Source organism: Manis javanica, chromosome 7 (assembly GCF_040802235.1).
Source record: "Manis javanica isolate MJ-LG chromosome 7, MJ_LKY, whole genome shotgun sequence".
NCBI classification, from domain to species: Eukaryota; Metazoa; Chordata; class Mammalia; order Pholidota; family Manidae; genus Manis; species Manis javanica.
Window position 1 is genome coordinate 36,563,306 of NC_133162.1, and position 19,000 is coordinate 36,582,305.

Sequence of the window (19,000 nt, forward strand, 5' to 3'; positions counted from 1 at the left end):
AAAAAAACTGGGCAAAGTTTTAGAGAGGGAAAGTAATAAATCTGACCATGCTGACACAGCATACCCCTTCAGATATTACATCCATGTCGCCAACTACATTCACTCCTTCCTTCTACATTTTATCTTATAGATACCAGGAACTGTTCTAGGTGCTGGGATATAGCAAAGAACAAACCAGACAAAAATCACTACTCACATTGAGTAGATATTCTAATGGGGAAGAGGGCCAGGAAATTAGCAAATAAATAAGCAAAATATATTGGTATAGAAAAAAGAGTAAAGCAACATGTACAATGTATTTATCCTTAAATCAAACATATCAACTATAATAAGACATCTTTGAGACAAATGGGAAACTTGAATATGAACCGGCATTATATACTATTAGTTTTGTTAGATTTGATGATGGCATGATGCCTGTGTCCCAAAACAGATGAACAATGGGCTTCTGTGAGGCATTTAGAATAGCAAAGTACACAGGTATTTAAGATGCAGACTAAAGTATTTGTGAAAAAAATAAAATTGCAAAAGTATTGATAATTATTGATCCTGAATGATAGCTGGGGGAGGAATGGCCTTTATATTAATATTTCTAAATTTGTGTATGTTTAAAAATTTACTTAACAAAAAGATTTAAAAAAAGAAAGATAGCAATGATGGGGATAGAAGATAGGTATTTTAAACACCTAGTAAAACACCAATGGGGAAAACAGGGGAGGCCTTGCTAAGGTGACCCTGGAAGCAGAAAACTTGAAGGAGGTATAGGAGGGGAGCTATGTGGATACCAGGAAAAGTGCATTCCTGTCAGAAGTAGGAGCTAGTGCAGAGTACTGAGATCAGATTGTGCCTGGCAGGGCATGTTCAAGAAAGAAGTCCAATTTCTGGAAAGGGCTGAGCAATTGATAAAATAGTAGAAGGTGACATCAGAGAGCTAACCGAGAGAAATGGGGAGGAGAGGGCCTCCCTACATGAATATGCAGGGCCATATTCAAGAAGGAATTCATAATCAAAATATAAAGAATACCTAACTGATAAGAAAAATGCAGATAACCCAGTGGAAACATGCAAACATCTCAAAAAGGTACTTCACAGAAAAAGGCCAATCAGTGAAAGAAAAGGTGTTCCATTTCATTAGGCATCAAGGAAATGTAAATTAAAACCACAAACCACACCACTACACACCCACAGAAAGGTTAAAATTAAAAGGCAGGCAATACTAGTATTAGTATTGGTGGGTGTGTAAATTGGTTCAGACAGTATCTATGTAAAACCAAAAATCTGCATACCTTTAAACCAGAAATTCCATTTCTAGGTATATATCCAACAGAAAACCATGTAAATGCTCACCAAAGACTCGAACAAGCAAGTTCAGAGCAATACTATTCTTAACATCCAAAGCCTGAGAACTACCCAAATGGCCAGTAACAGCAAAACAGATGAACAATGGGCTTCTGTGAGGCATTTAGAATAGCAAAGTACACAGTGTAGATGAATCTCACAAAAACAGCGAGTAAGGGAAGCAGACACAGAATGCCGCATGATTATACTTCTGTAAAGTTAAAAAGCAAGCAAAAGTAATGTGTGCCGTTAGAAGGCAGCACAGAGGTTACCTCTGTGGACAAAGCGACTGGAAAGGGGGAGTGGGAGGGTCCCGGGGAGCTGCTTAAGACCGGTTTCTTGATCTGGGTGCTGGGTGAGTACACAAGCTCAATTGTGACACACCTTTTCAAACTAGAAATGAAAAAGCATCCTACAGGTTTTAATTTCTAATAACGTGAATATTAATAACCATAACCCATATAAACAAAAAGCTCTTACAAGTCCTCAATAATTTTTTTTAAAAGAGTAAAGGATGCTTGAGACCAAAAAACGAGACAATCACTGTGGATTACCCCCAACCTTGTACCTATGACCTCACAAGGAGCAATTGTTTTGGAATTTCAAGAACCAAATAAGTCCATAGCTGGGCCTAGGTCATCAGTTTTTCTAGCTCAGGAAGCTGCTTTTAGGGACCTGAAAGACTGATTAAAGTTAGCTCTTCCTCTTCGGCATTCTGGGTTTTCCATCTGTTTTGTTTGTTATTAGTTTTTCCCTTTTTTTCTCATTTTTTTTTTTTCATTATTCTCTGTTCCTCAGCTTTTGTTTATTCCTTTTACTTAATTTCTTCTTTTTAGTTTGTCGGCACTCATTTTAGTTTTCCTTTTTGTCTTGCATTGTATTTTGATTTTTATAAGTACCAGTTGATAACTTTGAACTGATTTTCTTTCCAGGTGATTTGGACCAAGCTTCTCACCAGCTTTGCCCAAATGTAAGCTGGCCTGAGGACACAGGCTCCATGCGCAGCAGTGAGTCTAGCATGCTGCGGGGTCTCTCAGCCATCTCTGCTGAGGAGACTCACAGTGACGACAGTCTCCTCAAGACCACTGGTGAGGGTAAGCCGGCTGCAGTGACGCTGGCCTGGCACATCCTGACTGGGGAAGCGACAGCTGTAAAGACCATTGAGGAGACTCAACAGAATCTTCCAGAGACTTTCCTGCAAAGCACGTTCATGAAGGCTGGATCCTTCCAACATACTGAAATATTTGAAGTAATGGAAGCTGAGGGTATGCTCTGCCTTATTAGGAAGGATACTAGTCGAGGGGACATATTTGAAAGAAAAAAAAGAGGCTGAAGGCAAATCCTACTAGACAATGGCTGCTATGCAAACCGTCACCAGAGCATATTGTCCATACAGACTTAAAAACCTGTTCTTTAATGCTAACATGAACATCAAGATTGCTTCAGCAACAAATTCACTTTTACAAGTTGGATGCCTTCTGTGGCTGATGCCCTTATCCTGCCCCAGAACTCTTCCAGGGAAGAACTATAGGAAGTCATCCCCTACTCACTGGTCAACAGATGTCTGCCTTTTGATGGAGAGCTTCAAGGAGCTGTGGTAGCAGGGACTGAGCTGAATGTATCACATTCCATATTCTACTCAATGGAATGTGAAAATCTGCTTGAACAATTTCTCATTCTCGATGCCGGCAAGTGAGGCGCTTTAGAACAAATCGTGAAGGCTCCATGGATTATTGTGAGTAATGAATGTAAGGAATTAAAGCCCTATGTGGAGCCACTCTCTGACTGCAGAAACCCCTGCAGACTGAATTCCTGGTGTCCATGAGTTTTACACATGGAAAGAGGGATCCAGGACTCACTGACAGGTCAGAAATACCATGAGGTAATGGCCCATATCTGCTCCTGGGTTATGAGAGGTCCCAGCAGGAGGGCCCCTCAGCCTGACCTTCAGCCCTCAGCGTACCTTACCACCAGAAGCATTCCTTCCCACCCCACAACGTACAGTTTAGGGTCCCTACCAACTGCAAGCAGCTGTTTCAGCTGCTTGCCATTACCTTCCTCAACTGCCACTCTAATGCTCAGAGGAGCGGCACAGGCATCCTGAGGAGGATGGGGCAGGGAGAAGGGCCACAGCACAGGCAAAATGCGTGCCAGCCCCTTAACCTGCAGGCGAAGACTACCCCTGTCCCCCTGCCAACAGTGACCTGTCCACCAGCGCAAATCAGAGCAGGAATTCCCCACTTGGGGACAGGGCCAGCCTTGGCCAGGCCTCTGTGGAGAACAGCAAAGACAGCCTAACCCCGCTAGGGTCTGGGGGCCCCACGGCCTCTGCTTCTGCCACAGTCTCCCCAGCCAGCCAGCTCCAGGAATCCAACCTCTGGGTGCGCCCCGTGGAGAGTACCTGCCAGCTTGCCCGGGGCCCAGCACAGACCCCAGTGTGGCCCTGTGGCCTCCATGTGCCCACGATATCAGCAGCGGGGTGGAGACCCGGGGGCGTCCTAAGGGAGCTCGGCCCATGCCCGGTCAGGTCAGGTGCCAGACCCAGACGTTTTCCCCTAAGGTGGGACCCCAACCTCTCCCTATGGCTCGGGCACGGCCAGCAGGGGTCGCTGCGAGCTTCTTCAGGAAGTTCAAGGTCAGATATACGAGAACTTTGTCCGAGGTTTGCAGCAAGGATCCCGAATGAACCTGAAAGCAAAGACCCGGGAAGCCACCGCGCCGCACGTGGTGGGCGGCGGGCAGTGGGTAGGGGGTGGGCGGTGACAGCGGCCAGGCCGCGCTCACCGCTCCACAGGCGGGATGCAGGTCGCAGCTTCGCCGACTCGCCGGCGACCTCCCGAGCGCAGCTGTGGACGCGGCACGGCGCCTCTGCGGCCGTTAGGGGCGCCGCCTCCGAGCCGCCCCGCCGGGAGCCGAGGACAGGCCACCCCGCTTGCCGACCGGGCCCCGCGCAGCCCGGGCTCTTCCGCCCGGCGGGGAGGGATGGCCTGTAAGAGACACAAACGCGGGCCGGTGAGCGCAGACGGGGCCGCTGCAGAGGCCGGCGAGGCTCCCCGAGAGGCAGGGCGCGCTGCTGGCGCAGAGGGCCCGCGGCCACCCTTCCTCCCTGCGCCCCTGGGACAGTGGGGAGGGGTTCCCGGGCGGGGGAGGCTCACCCCCGCTGCGGCTGGGCGGTGGAGGCCCCTGGCAGGCCCGCCCCAGGCCCCCTTCCATCCGCTTCTTCCCCTGAAAGCACACCACCAGCCCAGGCCTGACTCGACCTCAGGCCCCTGACCCCAGGCCCTGTGCAGGTGAGGCTGGGGTCTGCAGGGGGTCTGGCCTCCTTCCACCCCGAGCCCGCTGCCCTCCCTCCTTCCACAGAGCTGAGCATTTCTCCACAAGCCTGTGTAAAGACTGTCAATCTGAAGGAATGGGGAGGCATTGGGGTTTCACAGAGAATTGATATAAACCGACTCCCTGTGCGAGATAAAGTGTTTCGGGGAACAAGAGCAGCAGTAGGCAGACTCCAGGAAATACTGCTGTAATCCCGGTGAGGGGTCATGGTGGCCTGGCCCAGGGTCATGGAAGCAAAGATGGGAAGAGGAGTGTGTCCCTGCGGCTGGCAGCAATCAGCCGGCCTGCGTTCTGACGGAGCCCAGCAGGGCTCTCTCTGCCTCCCAGGGGCAGGACAGCCTTCCATCCTCTCCTCCCAGACCCCTTCTGTGGGCTAATATCCCAAGATTCAAGCAGCAGGGCCAAAGTGAGTAATATAAGATGCAAGTGAGCAAGTACTGAGCTAAGGGAGACATGGCACAGAGGAAGAGAAGGCCGCCAGTTCACAGGTCTTAGCTGAAAGCAGCAGAAACAAATCCAGGTTGATTTTGACCAGAAAGGAATCTGAGATAATGATATTGGGAAGATCACAAAATCCACAGCATGGATGGAGAGCCAGGTTCTATGAAACACAGGATCAATGCCCACTACCACAGGGCACAACTCATCAGAGTGGGCATTCCCACCACCACCGGCTTGCACCACCACCCCCTCTAATGCTACACACCGCACCCCACCCTAGCCCTGCTGCCTCTACTCCCCTAGGGCTCAGTCTAGGGGGTGCTTCCAGTCCCTACGTCTCTGAGCCTCTGACATTCCCAGTCAGTGTGAGTCACCTGACCAGGCCCCACTGCAGGGGAATCTAGGAAAGCAAGAGTCTGTGGTGTTTTCATCTGTCATTAGGTGAGACAACCTCTGCACCCCACTATGGCTAGTAAGGTTGGGGAAATAGCAAACATACAGGGACTGCAGATGCTAAGCAGACCCCAAAAAAATCACAAGTGCCCATAAGAAAATATGTATCAGATCAAGACCAGTTAATGTCCTATGATTATAAAATTAGCAGGCTGATATCTTTCTGTGCCTGTAATCACCAGTACCAGAGGGAAAATCTAAAAGAATTATAAATCTAAAACAATTATTATTGTTTAAGAAATTTAGCTTCCTGAGAAAAATTAGCAGTCATTTGACTATTTATTTGAATATTACTGACATAAAATTTTTATTTTAAAAATGTTTGCATGACACAGACATATTTATATATATATATAAATACCTCACTACATAAATAAATATACATATATGGAGAGAGAGAGAGAGAATACTAGAATCCTGACAGTATCCCTTAAACCCACTTTGATCCAGGTTTAACTAGAGTAAAACTCTTGCAATATTCAGGTATTCAAAAAAATATATTACCTTTGGGTTTCAATTTGAGATGAGTTTCTTTCTGTCACTTGTACCCAAGAGATTCTAGAATAAAAAATACATGCATTTAAATATTATTGGAACTTAACATTTGGTGATTCTATCAGTTTGGACTATAATAAATGGACTTATATGAGAGATGATATAAATGAACTTACAGCACAAATGGATTTACATGAAAAAACTTGAGTATAAGTAAATGGATAATAAAAACTGAAAAATTATAGATTTATTTTTATATTGATCATATCTAGGGCTATGATAAAGTTTATATGTAAAATTTTCCATTGTTTTAAAAGTTTCATTTTTCATAATGTGTGTAGGTGGGACACAAGCATAGTTAAGGTAAAGAAGAAAGAGGTCCTGCTGTGTTTTGAAAAATTATTTTTTAAGTTCAAGCAAGACACATTGTATTCATTCCTGGAGAGGAACTTGTTTTGACATATATTTAATGTCGGTGTGTGAAAGAATAGATTTTAAAACTTAAGCTATTTGTAACATACGGATTTTTGTTTTGTTTTTCTTTTAACTTGAAGAATACCCTCTTTTAGTACATCTTTAGTTAGTACATCCACTTTTCGGTTTGCCACAGGTTCTACCAATTCATGTCATTTCACCAACTTAGGTCCCTTTCCTGTGTTCTCTAGACCTTTGTATCTCTGGCCTGTTTCTCCCACTAAACTAGAAGCTCTGGTAGTGTAGGGATGTCTGCCTACCCCATCATCCTATGCCCTCTGTATTAATATGCTTGGGACATATCAAGGTGCTATAGAAATCCTTGTCCAATGAATGAAGGCAATGAATGAACCACCCTTGCCACCATTAATTGTCTTTTTTTTTCCTTGAAGTTTTTTTTTAAATATAAGATACTATGGGGAAATAAATGTGGGGAAGCAGCTAATTGGTAATTATTGCACATCAAACTTTGAGCAAATTTAACACAAACTTCAAATGTTAAAGCAAGCTTCCACCTTCTTTTCTACTAATAGACTAGGTGGAAAATAAAATCATATATTTATAATGTTGAAAGTTTTGAGAAGGATACAAGAACATTTCATCTGTGCCATTCTAGTTATGCTCTCAAGGAGTCAGGCAGCTCACTGTCAGTAGCCCTGATTCCCCACTGGTACCAGAACACACGTTTCCATAAATAACCTGTCTTATAAAAATATATACACATGATTAAATCACTCATTTGTTCACAACACTTTAATGAATTCCCATTAGTTTTAAAACAAGTTTAAAATTCTCAAGATGGCCTACTCAATCGTATGTTGAAGGTACAATCCAGCTCAAAATCTTTTAAGTAAAAACAAAGGAGGAATTAGTATATGTACCTGGAAGTCTTGGTATACAGCTCGGTAAAGACATGGATGGATCCATAGTCTTCAACAATGTCTTGAAGATACAACAGCAACATCAAAAATAAATTCAGATCACATTGCTGAAAAATTTTATCCTATCAAATATGATGCATAATATGAAACAGAAACTTTAAATTTATGTCAATAATTTTAAATGAGGATACAAAATAACCATCTCTATACTGTCCAGATATTTCATTTTTGTTTTATATTTCCTTATCCCTTGAAATGGAAGAAGTTTGAAACTTTTTCTTATTTTTGTGGTATGAAAACTAGAGACTCTACTAAAGTCCAGGGCCTCATATCTTGACACAGTGTTGGGGACGAATCACTTCTAAAAATTAAATTCCTATACATGCCATTACACATTTTCATTGCTTTGAAAATAGTTACTTCCACCTTCACACACACACACACACACACACACACACATACATATTCTGTTTCACTTTGTGAAGACTGCAATCTTATCAATATCTATAAGCATTTCAGAGTTATCTAAACTCTAGATTTAAAATTTTTTCACCTGTACCAAGAAAGAGGGAGAAAAAGAGAAAGGAGGTGAGGGATGGAGAGAGAGAAGAATTAGTTTAAACTTAAAATGTAATGTTCAAAATAGAAATTTTAAATGTAATAGAGAGTCTTTAGAAAAGACCTCGGTAGAAGATATTTCCATAAGCAAAAGAATTTTTATTTTCTGCCACTAAAACAAATCCACTATGTTAATGAAAGTCAATCATTTGACAAAACTGATGTCATGATCTTTTTTTAAAATCAGTATAATATCTCATCAAGTATGTAAACCAACATATCAGACCATTAAGTTTGTTCCATGTTTGTTCAAAGAGCTAAATGGTTGGTATCCTATTAAATATTTTCCTATTTCTCTTCCTCTTCTACTTACCATACTTTGTTGAACTGATTCAAAGACGAAAAGCAATCACCTTCTATAACTTCAGCTCTGTTTTAAAATATCTCCACTGGCCTTTCCTTCAACTCTCCCACAGAAAGACAAACCACATTGTCTAAAAGTCATGAAGTATGTGCGGCTGTGGTTGTTTCTCTTTTTGCTGAGAGCAATGTGTCCAATAACCCTGTGCCCTTCAAAAATGATTTGCCACAAAAGTTGAAGTTCTCTAAACTACCCTCACAATAATTTTCAGATAAGTTGTTCCATGTTTCTCCTAGATGTCTCAGAAAATCTGGAATCATTTGACTCTGTTATTGATGAAATCACTGATAATAACAATAACCACTTCTATTTAGTGAGCACTTACCCTCCTATAAGTACAGTATTAAGCATTTTATATGTGTAATGTCATTCTATCTTCCCTATAACCCACTAAGAGTCAAGCTTTTTTAGTTGTGAGTAGCAAAAATCCAGCTCAAAAAGTTTTAAGTAAAAATAAAGGAGGAATAAGTTTATGTACCTGGAAGTCTTGGAATACAGCTGGGCAAAGACATGGATGGATCTGTAGTCTTCAAAAATGTCTTCAGGACATAGTTTTTCTTTCAGCTCTTCTCTCTAAATTTCTTTATTTTCAAGCTCTCCGTATGTTATTACAACATGAACTAGCTCCATGCATACATTCTATCAACATAACAAACTTCTACAGACTGACTTGTGTCCCTCCTAAATTCATATGTTGAGGCTTTAACCCCCATGCAACTGTGTTTAGAGATAGGGCCCTTTGGAGGTAATTAAGATCAAATGCAGTCATAAGGGTGGGGACCTCGCCCAATGAGATTGGTGTCCCTCTAAGAACAGACACCAGAAACTGCTCTCTGTCATACAGGCAAACAAAGATAAGGCAGCCACCTACAAGCCAGGAGAAGGCCTCACCAGAAACTGACTGTACTGATACCTTGATCTTGGACTTCTCAGCCTCCAAAACTGTAAGAAATAAACTTCTGTTGTTTAAGAACCTAGTTTGTGATATTTTGTCATGGCAGCCCAGCTGACTAATACACAACCCTTAGAGGCTCTTCCCCAACAATTGCAAAATTGCCAGAAAAGCCACAGAATTGATCCTGATTGGCCTTGTTCAGGTCACATGTCCACCACAGAACCAATCACTGTGGTGAGGACTATCTCTAGCCGGCATCAGTCATCTTCCAACCATTTCAGGTGGTATATGAGATCAGTCTTGAACTATTTGGACCAAAGTTAAGATGCTATTCCTAAAGGGAAATTATTACCAAAAGGAGAAAGTGATGCAAAGAAAAACCAAACCAGGAGCAAGTAACTTCAGAAATACTATGGAGAAGGTACTGTTATGGCTCCCATTTTCCATAAGAGGAAACAGGCTGAGCAAGGTTAAGGGACTTGCTGAAAAACTCATGTGTGGTACATGGGTAGGATCCAGAATCCCAAGGCTGAACTCTGGGCCACTGCACTATTCAACCTTCTTCATGGTGAAAACCTGAAGAAATGGTGTTTAATGCTATTTGAACCCCCTTGTGGCCAGCCTGCTCCACTTCCCTTTATCACAGGGAAATTTAGCAGAATCTTAAATAAGTATGCCCCTTTCTCCATAGTTTTTATAAAAATGAAACATTCCAATAAAAAAAACAATAAACGATGACTTTTCTGGATTGGATCAGTTGTCCCACATCTCCAGCAATACATTTGGGATGTGTAACTGTACCCTGATGACAATCTTAACAGGAACATCCTTTACCAAGCAGTTCATTTCAGGGTCCTTTAATCATGCCTTTCTTTATCCATGAGTGCATTTTTGATTTCACAGTATTTCTTTTGGCTTTCTAACCACCAAAATGAATAGTATTTCCTTTTATTTCTCATAAGCATGCCTCACTAGAGCATGCTCTCTCTTGTGTTCAGGATTTGGTGGAAGAGTCTTTATTAGTATCTAGATTAGACTGCTGACCTTACTGGTTGGCTGTGAGTTTACCTCCCAGTGGACCTCTCCTCTTTCCAGGCTGGAAGTTGGACAGCTAAGCTTATCCTCATGACGCATCCCTCCCATGACATCTTTCCTGAAAATCTGCACTTGGTGTTTGGTGTAAGGCTCATGATCATTCAAGAGAAAAGGTGCTCCAAGACAAGGCTCCAACAGAGGCAGGAACTAGGCCAATTTAGTGTCTCCAGTGCAGCCCAATTAGGAACAGAAACCCTGGCGGGGTGGCAGAGACAATGGAAAAGCAGGGAGGAGGTTAGTATGCAGCAGGCAGTTGAGCAGACCCTCATCCTTTGCATTTATAATAAAAAACCTAGATTCCACAGCAGAGATGTGAGTCAAGGGTGTTCATGAAAACTCTTCAGACTGTACAATCTTGCTGCAAAGGCAAAAGTCTCTGGTAAGGTGATCGAAAATATATTCTTTATAGGAAAATGTATGGTGAGATACAAAAAGAAAAGAATGCTTGTTACAAGTCACAAGATTGTTGAATGTCAGTCAGCAGGGTGGATAGGTGACTGGTTTCCCAGAACAAGACTTGGTTCCATTAACTTTTACCAGAATGTTACTTAAGCATTTTAGCGGGAATGTTAATTTCGTCCCAGAAAGGAGGTTGCAAATTCTGTCTTCTAAAAAATATTCCTCCCCATACCAGCCCAGGGGTAGCCTCTTTTATAGCAGTCAGAGTGTTGAAGGAAATGCCCGTGAGAATGCACGTGGCAACATTAAGAATCGGAAACAGTCCAGCAGAGGGGTTCTGCATGTAGGTTTTGCAACCTGACAGACCTGGGTTTTCAACCTTAAGCCTTAGTTTAATCACGTGTAAAATGAGGGCGATAATAACTACCTGTTGGCAAGGAAATATTAGTACATATTATTTCACTCTTGCTATTTTCTCTGCACTTTTTTACAATTGATCATTTTTATACTCAATAATAAACAGCACTGATTATTATTATAAAACTTCTTTGTAACCAGGACCTATGATTCCAGTAGCTGGAACCATGGCCCCTACCAAGGTGCTGAGGGAACTGAAAATTTTAGAAAATATCTGGGCACCAGAATCTTAGGAAATATTGAACACTGAGTTTCCCACACTACAGCAATCAGGCAGTTGTAGTTCAAATCCAATTCTGTGTGAAGTTTTCACACACAAAAATAATTTACAAGTAGAACTGAATGCCATGGTAATTCACTAAATGAAATAGGACCAAAGGAAATATTTCTAATGCTTTGTTGCTCAGAGGCTTTGGTTCAGATATCTTTTTGTCTTCCAAGAGAGCTATTACCATTCCTGGTGCCCTCTGACAACCATCAACAGTCCAGATCAACGTAAGACCTGATACCACAAAACTCCTAGAAGAAAACACGAGGAAGAAACTCCTTGACATTGGTCATAGCAATGATTTTCTGGATATGACACCAAAAGTACAAGCAACAAAAGCAAAATTAAACAAATAGTACTATACCAAACTAAAAGGCTTCTAAACAGCAAAATGAACCAAACAGAAAGGCAGTCTATGGTATGGGGGAAAATATTTGCAAACCATGTACCCAATTTAGTGTCTCCAGTGCAGCCCAATCCAGTGCAATAATGCAAAAGAACTCATACAACTCAACAGCAAAAGGATACAAATAGTCTGATTTAAAAATGGGCAAAAGACTTAAAGTAGACACCTTTCCAAAGAAGACATACAAATGGCCAACAGGTAATGAAAAAATCTTCAATATCACTAATCCTCAGGGAAATGCAAATCAAAACCAGTGAGATATCATTTCACATATGTTAGAATGACTATTATGAAAAAGACATGAGATAATATTGTTGAAGACAGGGAGAAAAAGGAATCTTTGTGCACTGTTCAATGGAATGTAAATTGGTTCAGCCACTATGGGAGACACTATGGAGGTTCCCCAAAAAATTAAAAATAAAACTACTGTATTATCCAGCAATCCCATTTCTGGGCATATATCCAAAGGAAATGAAATTACTCTCTCACAGAGATATCTGCACCCTCACATTCATTCAGCATTATTCACAATAGCAAAAACATGGACGCACCTAAGTCTCCAATGATGGATGAGATGAATGAAAATGTGGAATATATATAATGGAATATTATTCAGCCATGAAAAAGACATGCTGGTATTTGCAACACCATGGATGGATCTTGAGGGCATTATGCTATGTGAAATAAGTCAGAGAGAGAAAAACAAATACTATATGGCTTCACTTGTATGTGGAATCCAAAGAAGCCAAATTCATAGAAATAGAGAGTAGAATGGTGGTTGGCAGGGGCAGAGACGTGAGGGAAATGCGGAGATACTGGCCAATGGTTACAACCTTCCAGTTATAAGATGAATAAATTCCAAGCAATCTATGTACACCATGGTGACTATATTAACAATACTGTATTATATTTCAAAGTTGCTGAGAAAATATATCTTATATATTCTTATAACCAAAGAAAAAAAAAGGTAATTATATGAGGTGATGGAGGGGTTAACTACCTTATTGTAGTAATCGTTTCATAATACATATAAGTATCAATTCATCACCTTGTAGGCCTTAAACTTAGACAATGTTATATGTCAATTACATCTTAATAAATCTGTGAGGGAAGATTATTCTTGCTATGTTAAGAAAACTTTGCGAGGTGGGTGGTAGGCTAAGATGAGCACCGACAGCGCTTAGGAGGCTACTGCCACCTAGTCCAGGAAAGAGGTAATGGGGGCTCGGCTGCAGTGCGGAAAGTCAGCTTCTGACATTTGTGTCTGAGGCATCTACTAGACTCCTGAGGCACATCCATACTCTGGAGTCAAATTAGCGTGGGTTGGCATCCGAGCTCCACTCATTGCCGGCTGGGTAACCCCAGGCAAACATCCTGGGGATGTGTGTCAGGCAGGTGGGTATACGTGTCGGGATTCAGCAGAGAGATTAGGGTTGGAAATATAAATTGAGAAGTAAGACTTTTCCACATTTAAAGGCAAGAGGTGGACTGAGATCCCCAAGTAAGTGAACAAGACAGAAGAGGACTGAGGACCATCGGTGGAGCCCACGACACTCCAGGAATAGGACAGGGGAGGAGAGGAGCCAGAAAACCAACCGAGAAGTGACCGGCGAGGGAGGCAGTCCGGAAGAGCACAGCATCAAGCATCAGAGGAGGGAGCCCTTCCCTGATTCACATGGGAGGGGTCAAAAAGATGAGGACCGAGCACTGACAACTGGATTTAGCAACTTGGCTGTCATTCCACACTAAATGAAGATTAACAAGCCCCCTGAGACTCCACTCTTCTCCAGGGTATTTGCTTATTAATGTAACTGAATTACTAATTAGTGACAATATGGGCATTTACTGAGGGTCTCTAGTGTGAGTCAGGCAACATGTTGAGACTCAAAGGTTCGGACATAAAAGCACAGGTCTCTGACTTCACAGACCTGGTCATGCGCCAACTGCAAATAGCCAGTTGCAGTGCAGAGTGACGCAGAAGCCACAGTGGACCCATGAAGCCTAGTAGAAAAAGCACATCCATACTCTGGAGTCAAATTAGCCTGGGTTGGCATCTGAGCTCCATTCATTGCCGGCTGGGTGACCCCAGGCAAACCTTACCTTCCTGAGGTCAGTCCTCACATGAAAAATAACGTCACCTCAGGGCATTCTCCAGAGCATTCTAGAGATGATGAAATGAGATTATGCATTTAAAACACCCAGAAAGGCACCTAACACAAAGGATATGTTCAATATATGTGGTCATTCCTGTTAGAGAACATACCCCATGCACTATGGAAGTCCAGAGGAAGGGGACCACCCTTGACAGCCTTGTAACCCTACCTGGGAAGAGGCAAAAATGTCACAGAGGATATAATACCTGAGGTAGGACATGAAGGATGACTAAGAGTTTGCAAGGTGAAGGAGAACAAGATGCACTGGAAATTTCTTGAGCAGAGGGTGCTCTTTTGAATCCTTCCCAATCTAGCCTCTAAAACAGCTTTTGACAGTCACCCTGGGATGAAGAAAGACCACGCACCTCAGAGATCAAGAGAGTTGGAAGAGCACAGGCCTGCCTTCCACCCCCTCTTGCCCATGCAGGGAACACACCCAATGGCCAGAGAGGAGAACATTGAAGCAGGTGATCTTTGAAAAGAGAGAGATAAAGAGCTACAGCCTCCACCCTGAGCAGCAGAGGGCACTATTCATGTTGTACTCTATGTCCATGGCACCCCCTTATGTCAGTACAAGGAATGGCCCCTGGGGTGAGCAGTACAGTGGCCACTGCCTGCACTGCCAGGTGCTGAGCACTGTGCCTGTGGAATACAGGGAGCTACATCTGGACTGGGATGAGGTCCCTGGATATGCATGCAGGTATGCAAAACTGGAATGTGCTGGATTTCACTACGTTGAGAGTAAACTTTCAGTAAGATCATACTTCAAAAACCATCTTCTCTGACTGCCTCAGACATTTTCACTTCCAGCTCTCCTGAGGTGGCCACTCTTGGGCTCTTTCTCCACTCTCCCTTGGGTGCAGTCACTGCTTCATTTAACAAATGCTTATGTCATAACATAAAGTGAACCCTGAGCCTTCCTGAAATGACACTGCTTAGTGCCAGACTTTCTTGATCTAGACTCTCTTCTGTGCAGGAGCCTCATCTGGAACTTGGCGCTGAGGCCAGGGTCTGAGGAGTGTGGTGTGTGCTCATTCGTGCGCGCGCGCACACGCGTGTGTGCGTGCGTGTGTGTGTGTGTGTGTGTGTGTGTGATTGCAGAGGCTTCATTCGTGTGTGTGTGTGTGTGTGTGTGTGTGTGTGTGTGTGTGTGTGTGTGTGTGATTGCAGAGGCTTCCCCCACCACGATGTTATGTGAAGCTCATGTTAGGGAAGTTTTTCATCCTTTCATGCTCTTGAGAGATGGAAATAACAGCAACATTGGAAAGAGAAAGGAGTGGGTGGCTCTGCTTTGCTTCCACCTGCAGAATTGAAGACATAGTCGCGTTCACCAGGTGAAATCTGCTAGCACCCTTGTGGTTTACAGGGGAGGGAAGTGGGCCAGGCCAGGGGAGGAAGCAGGTCTCAGACACTGAGAGGGAGAGAGCAAGGGGTTGGTTCATTGTGCCAGGAGGAAATGTGGCTAAACACAAAGTGAAACCTGGCAACAGTAATGGGTTAAGTGTAAGCATTTTCTCTAAGGATTGACCTCAGGGGGAAGAAAACACCGATGCTTAAACTGAGCCCCAGTAGTGTTCAGGGCAGCACTGCTTTTAACAGGGAGAAGCTGAGAAACCTAGATGACCAACAAAACGGGGCAGGTTAAATAAATTATAGCACAGCCATCTGACAGAACATTACACAAGTCTTTAAAGATATGGAGGGAAAATATTTAATAATATCAGAAGATGTTCACTATAATTGTTAAGTGAAAGTCCAAGCCGCAAAGCAGTATATAACATTATTGGCTTCTATTTTTGTTAAGGAAAAAATATCCTGGCACAGAAAAATATCCAAAAGGAAGTATCGTAGATGCTTCTTTACCCCACCACTACCACCACTCTGAGAGGTAGAATTACATATGATTTTCATCTACTTTTTAAAAATCTGCATATGTTTAAACTTTATCAACAGACAGTATTTTGTAATCCATGGAAGGAAAACAGGAGTGTTTTCTAAAAGCCAAAAGCAAATGAAAAATAATAAGTGGCCTTCAAGAGCCATGTCAAAATGCTGACATTTGCTCAAACATGCACCTGAGAATTTTCAATGGCAGAAAGACAAGGCCAAAGTGGTGGGTCTAGGGAGCTTGCTGTGCACCTTAGGGGGCTAAGAAGAGCTACGGCCAAGTCTAAAGAGAGGGCGACAGAGATTGGAAGAGAAAATGGCAGTGTGGGAGATGTGAGAGCACCAGAGCTTAGATGGAGAATCAGGCATGGCAAAGAAAGAAAGGAGAAAAGTCAGGGGAAATCCTGCAGAGCAAGAAATGGCAAAATTTGATAACAGCCTCAGCATGTGGATGGGTGCAAATGAGAATGATGTCCAGAATGACCCCATCTGCTCTGGACCCAGGGACACATCAGGCTGCGGGAGGAGGTTGGCTCAGGAGCACCTTAGGGTGGGGAGTGGTCCAAACTCAACTTCAATCAGAGCAACTCAGCTTTTACTTGTTTTATATATTGGGCTTTCTAATAAAATTTCATTTGTGCAAATTTTTTGAAACTAAGCAAAATCTGAAAACCATTGAATCTGAAGCCCTCTCCTTTCACAAGGTAAGGAGATAGCAGCTGAAAGATTCAAAGCTGTGTCTAAAAACTATTTCTTCTGGTGCTTTTATAAAAGTTCTTCCTAACACATCAAACAGCGTTAATTTGCGGTTTTTTTTGAGGCCCATCAGTGTAGAGTTGCCATATAAAACACCCAATGCCCATTAAATTTGAATTTCAGATAAACCACAAAAATTCTGTAGTATGTCTCAAATATAGCTGTAATTGTACAGCTGTGTGGACACCAGGGTCCACAAGTGCATCTTGCAAGTTCCTGCAGCACCTAAGTTTTCAGTGTATTGCTATTAGGAAACTATTCTTTAACTCCCAGTTTGAGTGGTAAAATCCCAGCTCTCCAGTGTGCTATTATGGACAGTCAAGATCAAGCAGCCATTGCCAGAACAATCCTGACCATTCATTAGGGTAAAATGAAGGCTTTCCCGTTGAAAATGGAAGACAGAATTGGCCCATGTTACCTTGAAGGTAATGCCCTGCACATGTCTACAATTTAGTGGATCAAGAGGATGTGCCCACTTGGGATTGATGAGAACATGTGTCTGTGTAAGGGAGTTGTAACATCTGTGCTGTTGACTTTTGGAGCCAAGTGGACAATCAAACAGTAAATCATCGATTGCTTCCTTGTCTTAGGCATCACCTTACATTTCCTCCCAGGTAAGCTAGTATCTCCTCACTTCTGGTTCCATCCCATAATGAGCTCCATTACAAACTGTAGTTGCCAAGCTCACTCCTGGACATAAAGATGAGTAAAGTAAGGTTCCCTCCTTGACATGAAACACACACATATAGCGTGTACATATACTGGGTGTTATAATGAAGGTCAATAAGCATAAACCACTATGAGCACACAAGGGGCATGTGAGACAGAAGCAAATTGGAAGTTAGAGATGAGAAGATGAGGTGGCATCACAAGGTCAGAACAGCATGACCAAAGGATAAGAGGCATGAAATACCATAATGTGTTCAAGGAACTTTGAATAGTTTCAGTGTTGCTTGAGTGCAAAGTTCAAGAGGAAGAAGAAAATAACAAGGAGGTTTAAAATGTGAGCTGACTTTATACCATAAAATAGAAAAACAGAAAGAAAAGCTTTAGGCAGGAAAGCAACATGGTCAAATATAGGTTTTGGATACAGCTGTCTGCAGGCAGTGTGGAAAGGCACACAGGAAGGGCAAGGGAAAGAGTGCAAAGCCCAGTATCCAAGAGTCGTGCATGGTCTTTATAGAAGATAGACAGCCTCACCCAGAGTAACGAGGCAGGGAAAGAGAAGCTGGACTTGAGAAATACTAAGGAGGTCAAACAGGCAAGATGTAGCACACGAATATATATGAACTGTTAGGGAAAGGACAGTGTGGCGCCCAGTTTCCTGGCTTGGGTGACTAGGTGGGTAATAGTCTGCCTCATTAGACATGCAGTTTCTCTGTTGACTCTCAGATGACACCCTGTGTCCATGCCTCCGTTATCACGGATTGAGTATCATTATTATTTGTGTTCTCATTTGTGCAGTGGCAGTCCACTCCTCTAGAGTGAAAGCTCAGTGGGGCAGAACCATGTCTGGCTTTGCTCATCTTTGTATGACCAACACCAGCACAGCGAGTGGCACAGAGCACCAAATAAAAGTTGTTCAAAAATATATACAATGAGAAAGGAAGATATAGGAAGAATTTTGGGACATGGTAGCTCTGAAACAACTGTGCAAAAAATCCAAGTGTAGATAAGCAGGAGGCAGCTGGACAGGAGTCTGAAACTTGGGAAGAGATTAGATTTAGAAATAAAGACTTGAGAGTTGCCAGCACATAATAAAAGCGTGACAGTGAGCATCAGGAGAAGACCCTAATGAAGTCTAACACTTAGAGGGATTTACTTCCTCCTCCTTCTTGCTTCCTAGAAGTACTCTGTCACTGTCCCCTGGGCTGTTCACAGAGCTGGCATATGATACAACTCAGGGACACATTTCTTTCTATCTTGTGTTCCAGGGCGACCCACCTATGCCTTTAAGTCCTTTCCAAGGAACATCATATGCTTGTATCTTTCCCACTTTGTCAACTGAGTTCTCCAGAGTTCTTTAAACAGCCCCTGAATTTCGTGAAGTCCTCTTCTGTGAAATCCTCCAAAGCTAGGCCACAGAATGGCAACTATCCCGGATATCCTGGCTATACAACCACACATTGCCACCCTGCCTAATCAAAATGTAGAAATCTTAGACTCTTTCCCAGTTATTTTTCCAATGAGAACCTTTGTCATCAACCTTTAAGACTAAATTAGGCCTGTCTTACTATAAAAACACATTATCTATTCCCATTTGGTTAATTGCTTTTATTCTTGTTGTGTGTTCAGCCATAGCAGGGGTCTGTATGCTTTGACCTGGTGTA

General features: G+C 42.8%; 1 protein-coding gene across 5 annotated transcripts in view; it reads right to left on the bottom strand.

Moving 5' to 3' along the window:
• Positions 1-19,000, bottom strand: part of LOC118971520 (uncharacterized) — a 304,795-nt gene that overhangs the window by 228,952 nt on the left and 56,843 nt on the right. For 3 of the 5 annotated variants that reach the window (XR_012133130.1, XR_012133131.1, XR_012133134.1), the window contains exon 2: positions 6,070-6,123. Coding sequence is in view for 1 of the 5 variants with exons in the window: in XM_073240714.1 (XP_073096815.1) it covers positions 3,560-4,325; positions 6,070-6,123 (820 nt within the window). In the remaining 4 variants the exon portion in view is untranslated. Of the gene's footprint in view, positions 1-551; positions 4,326-6,069; positions 6,124-7,415; positions 7,481-19,000 lie in introns of those variants that run through there. The other 2 variants (XR_012133132.1, XM_073240714.1) reach the window with 2 other exon arrangements.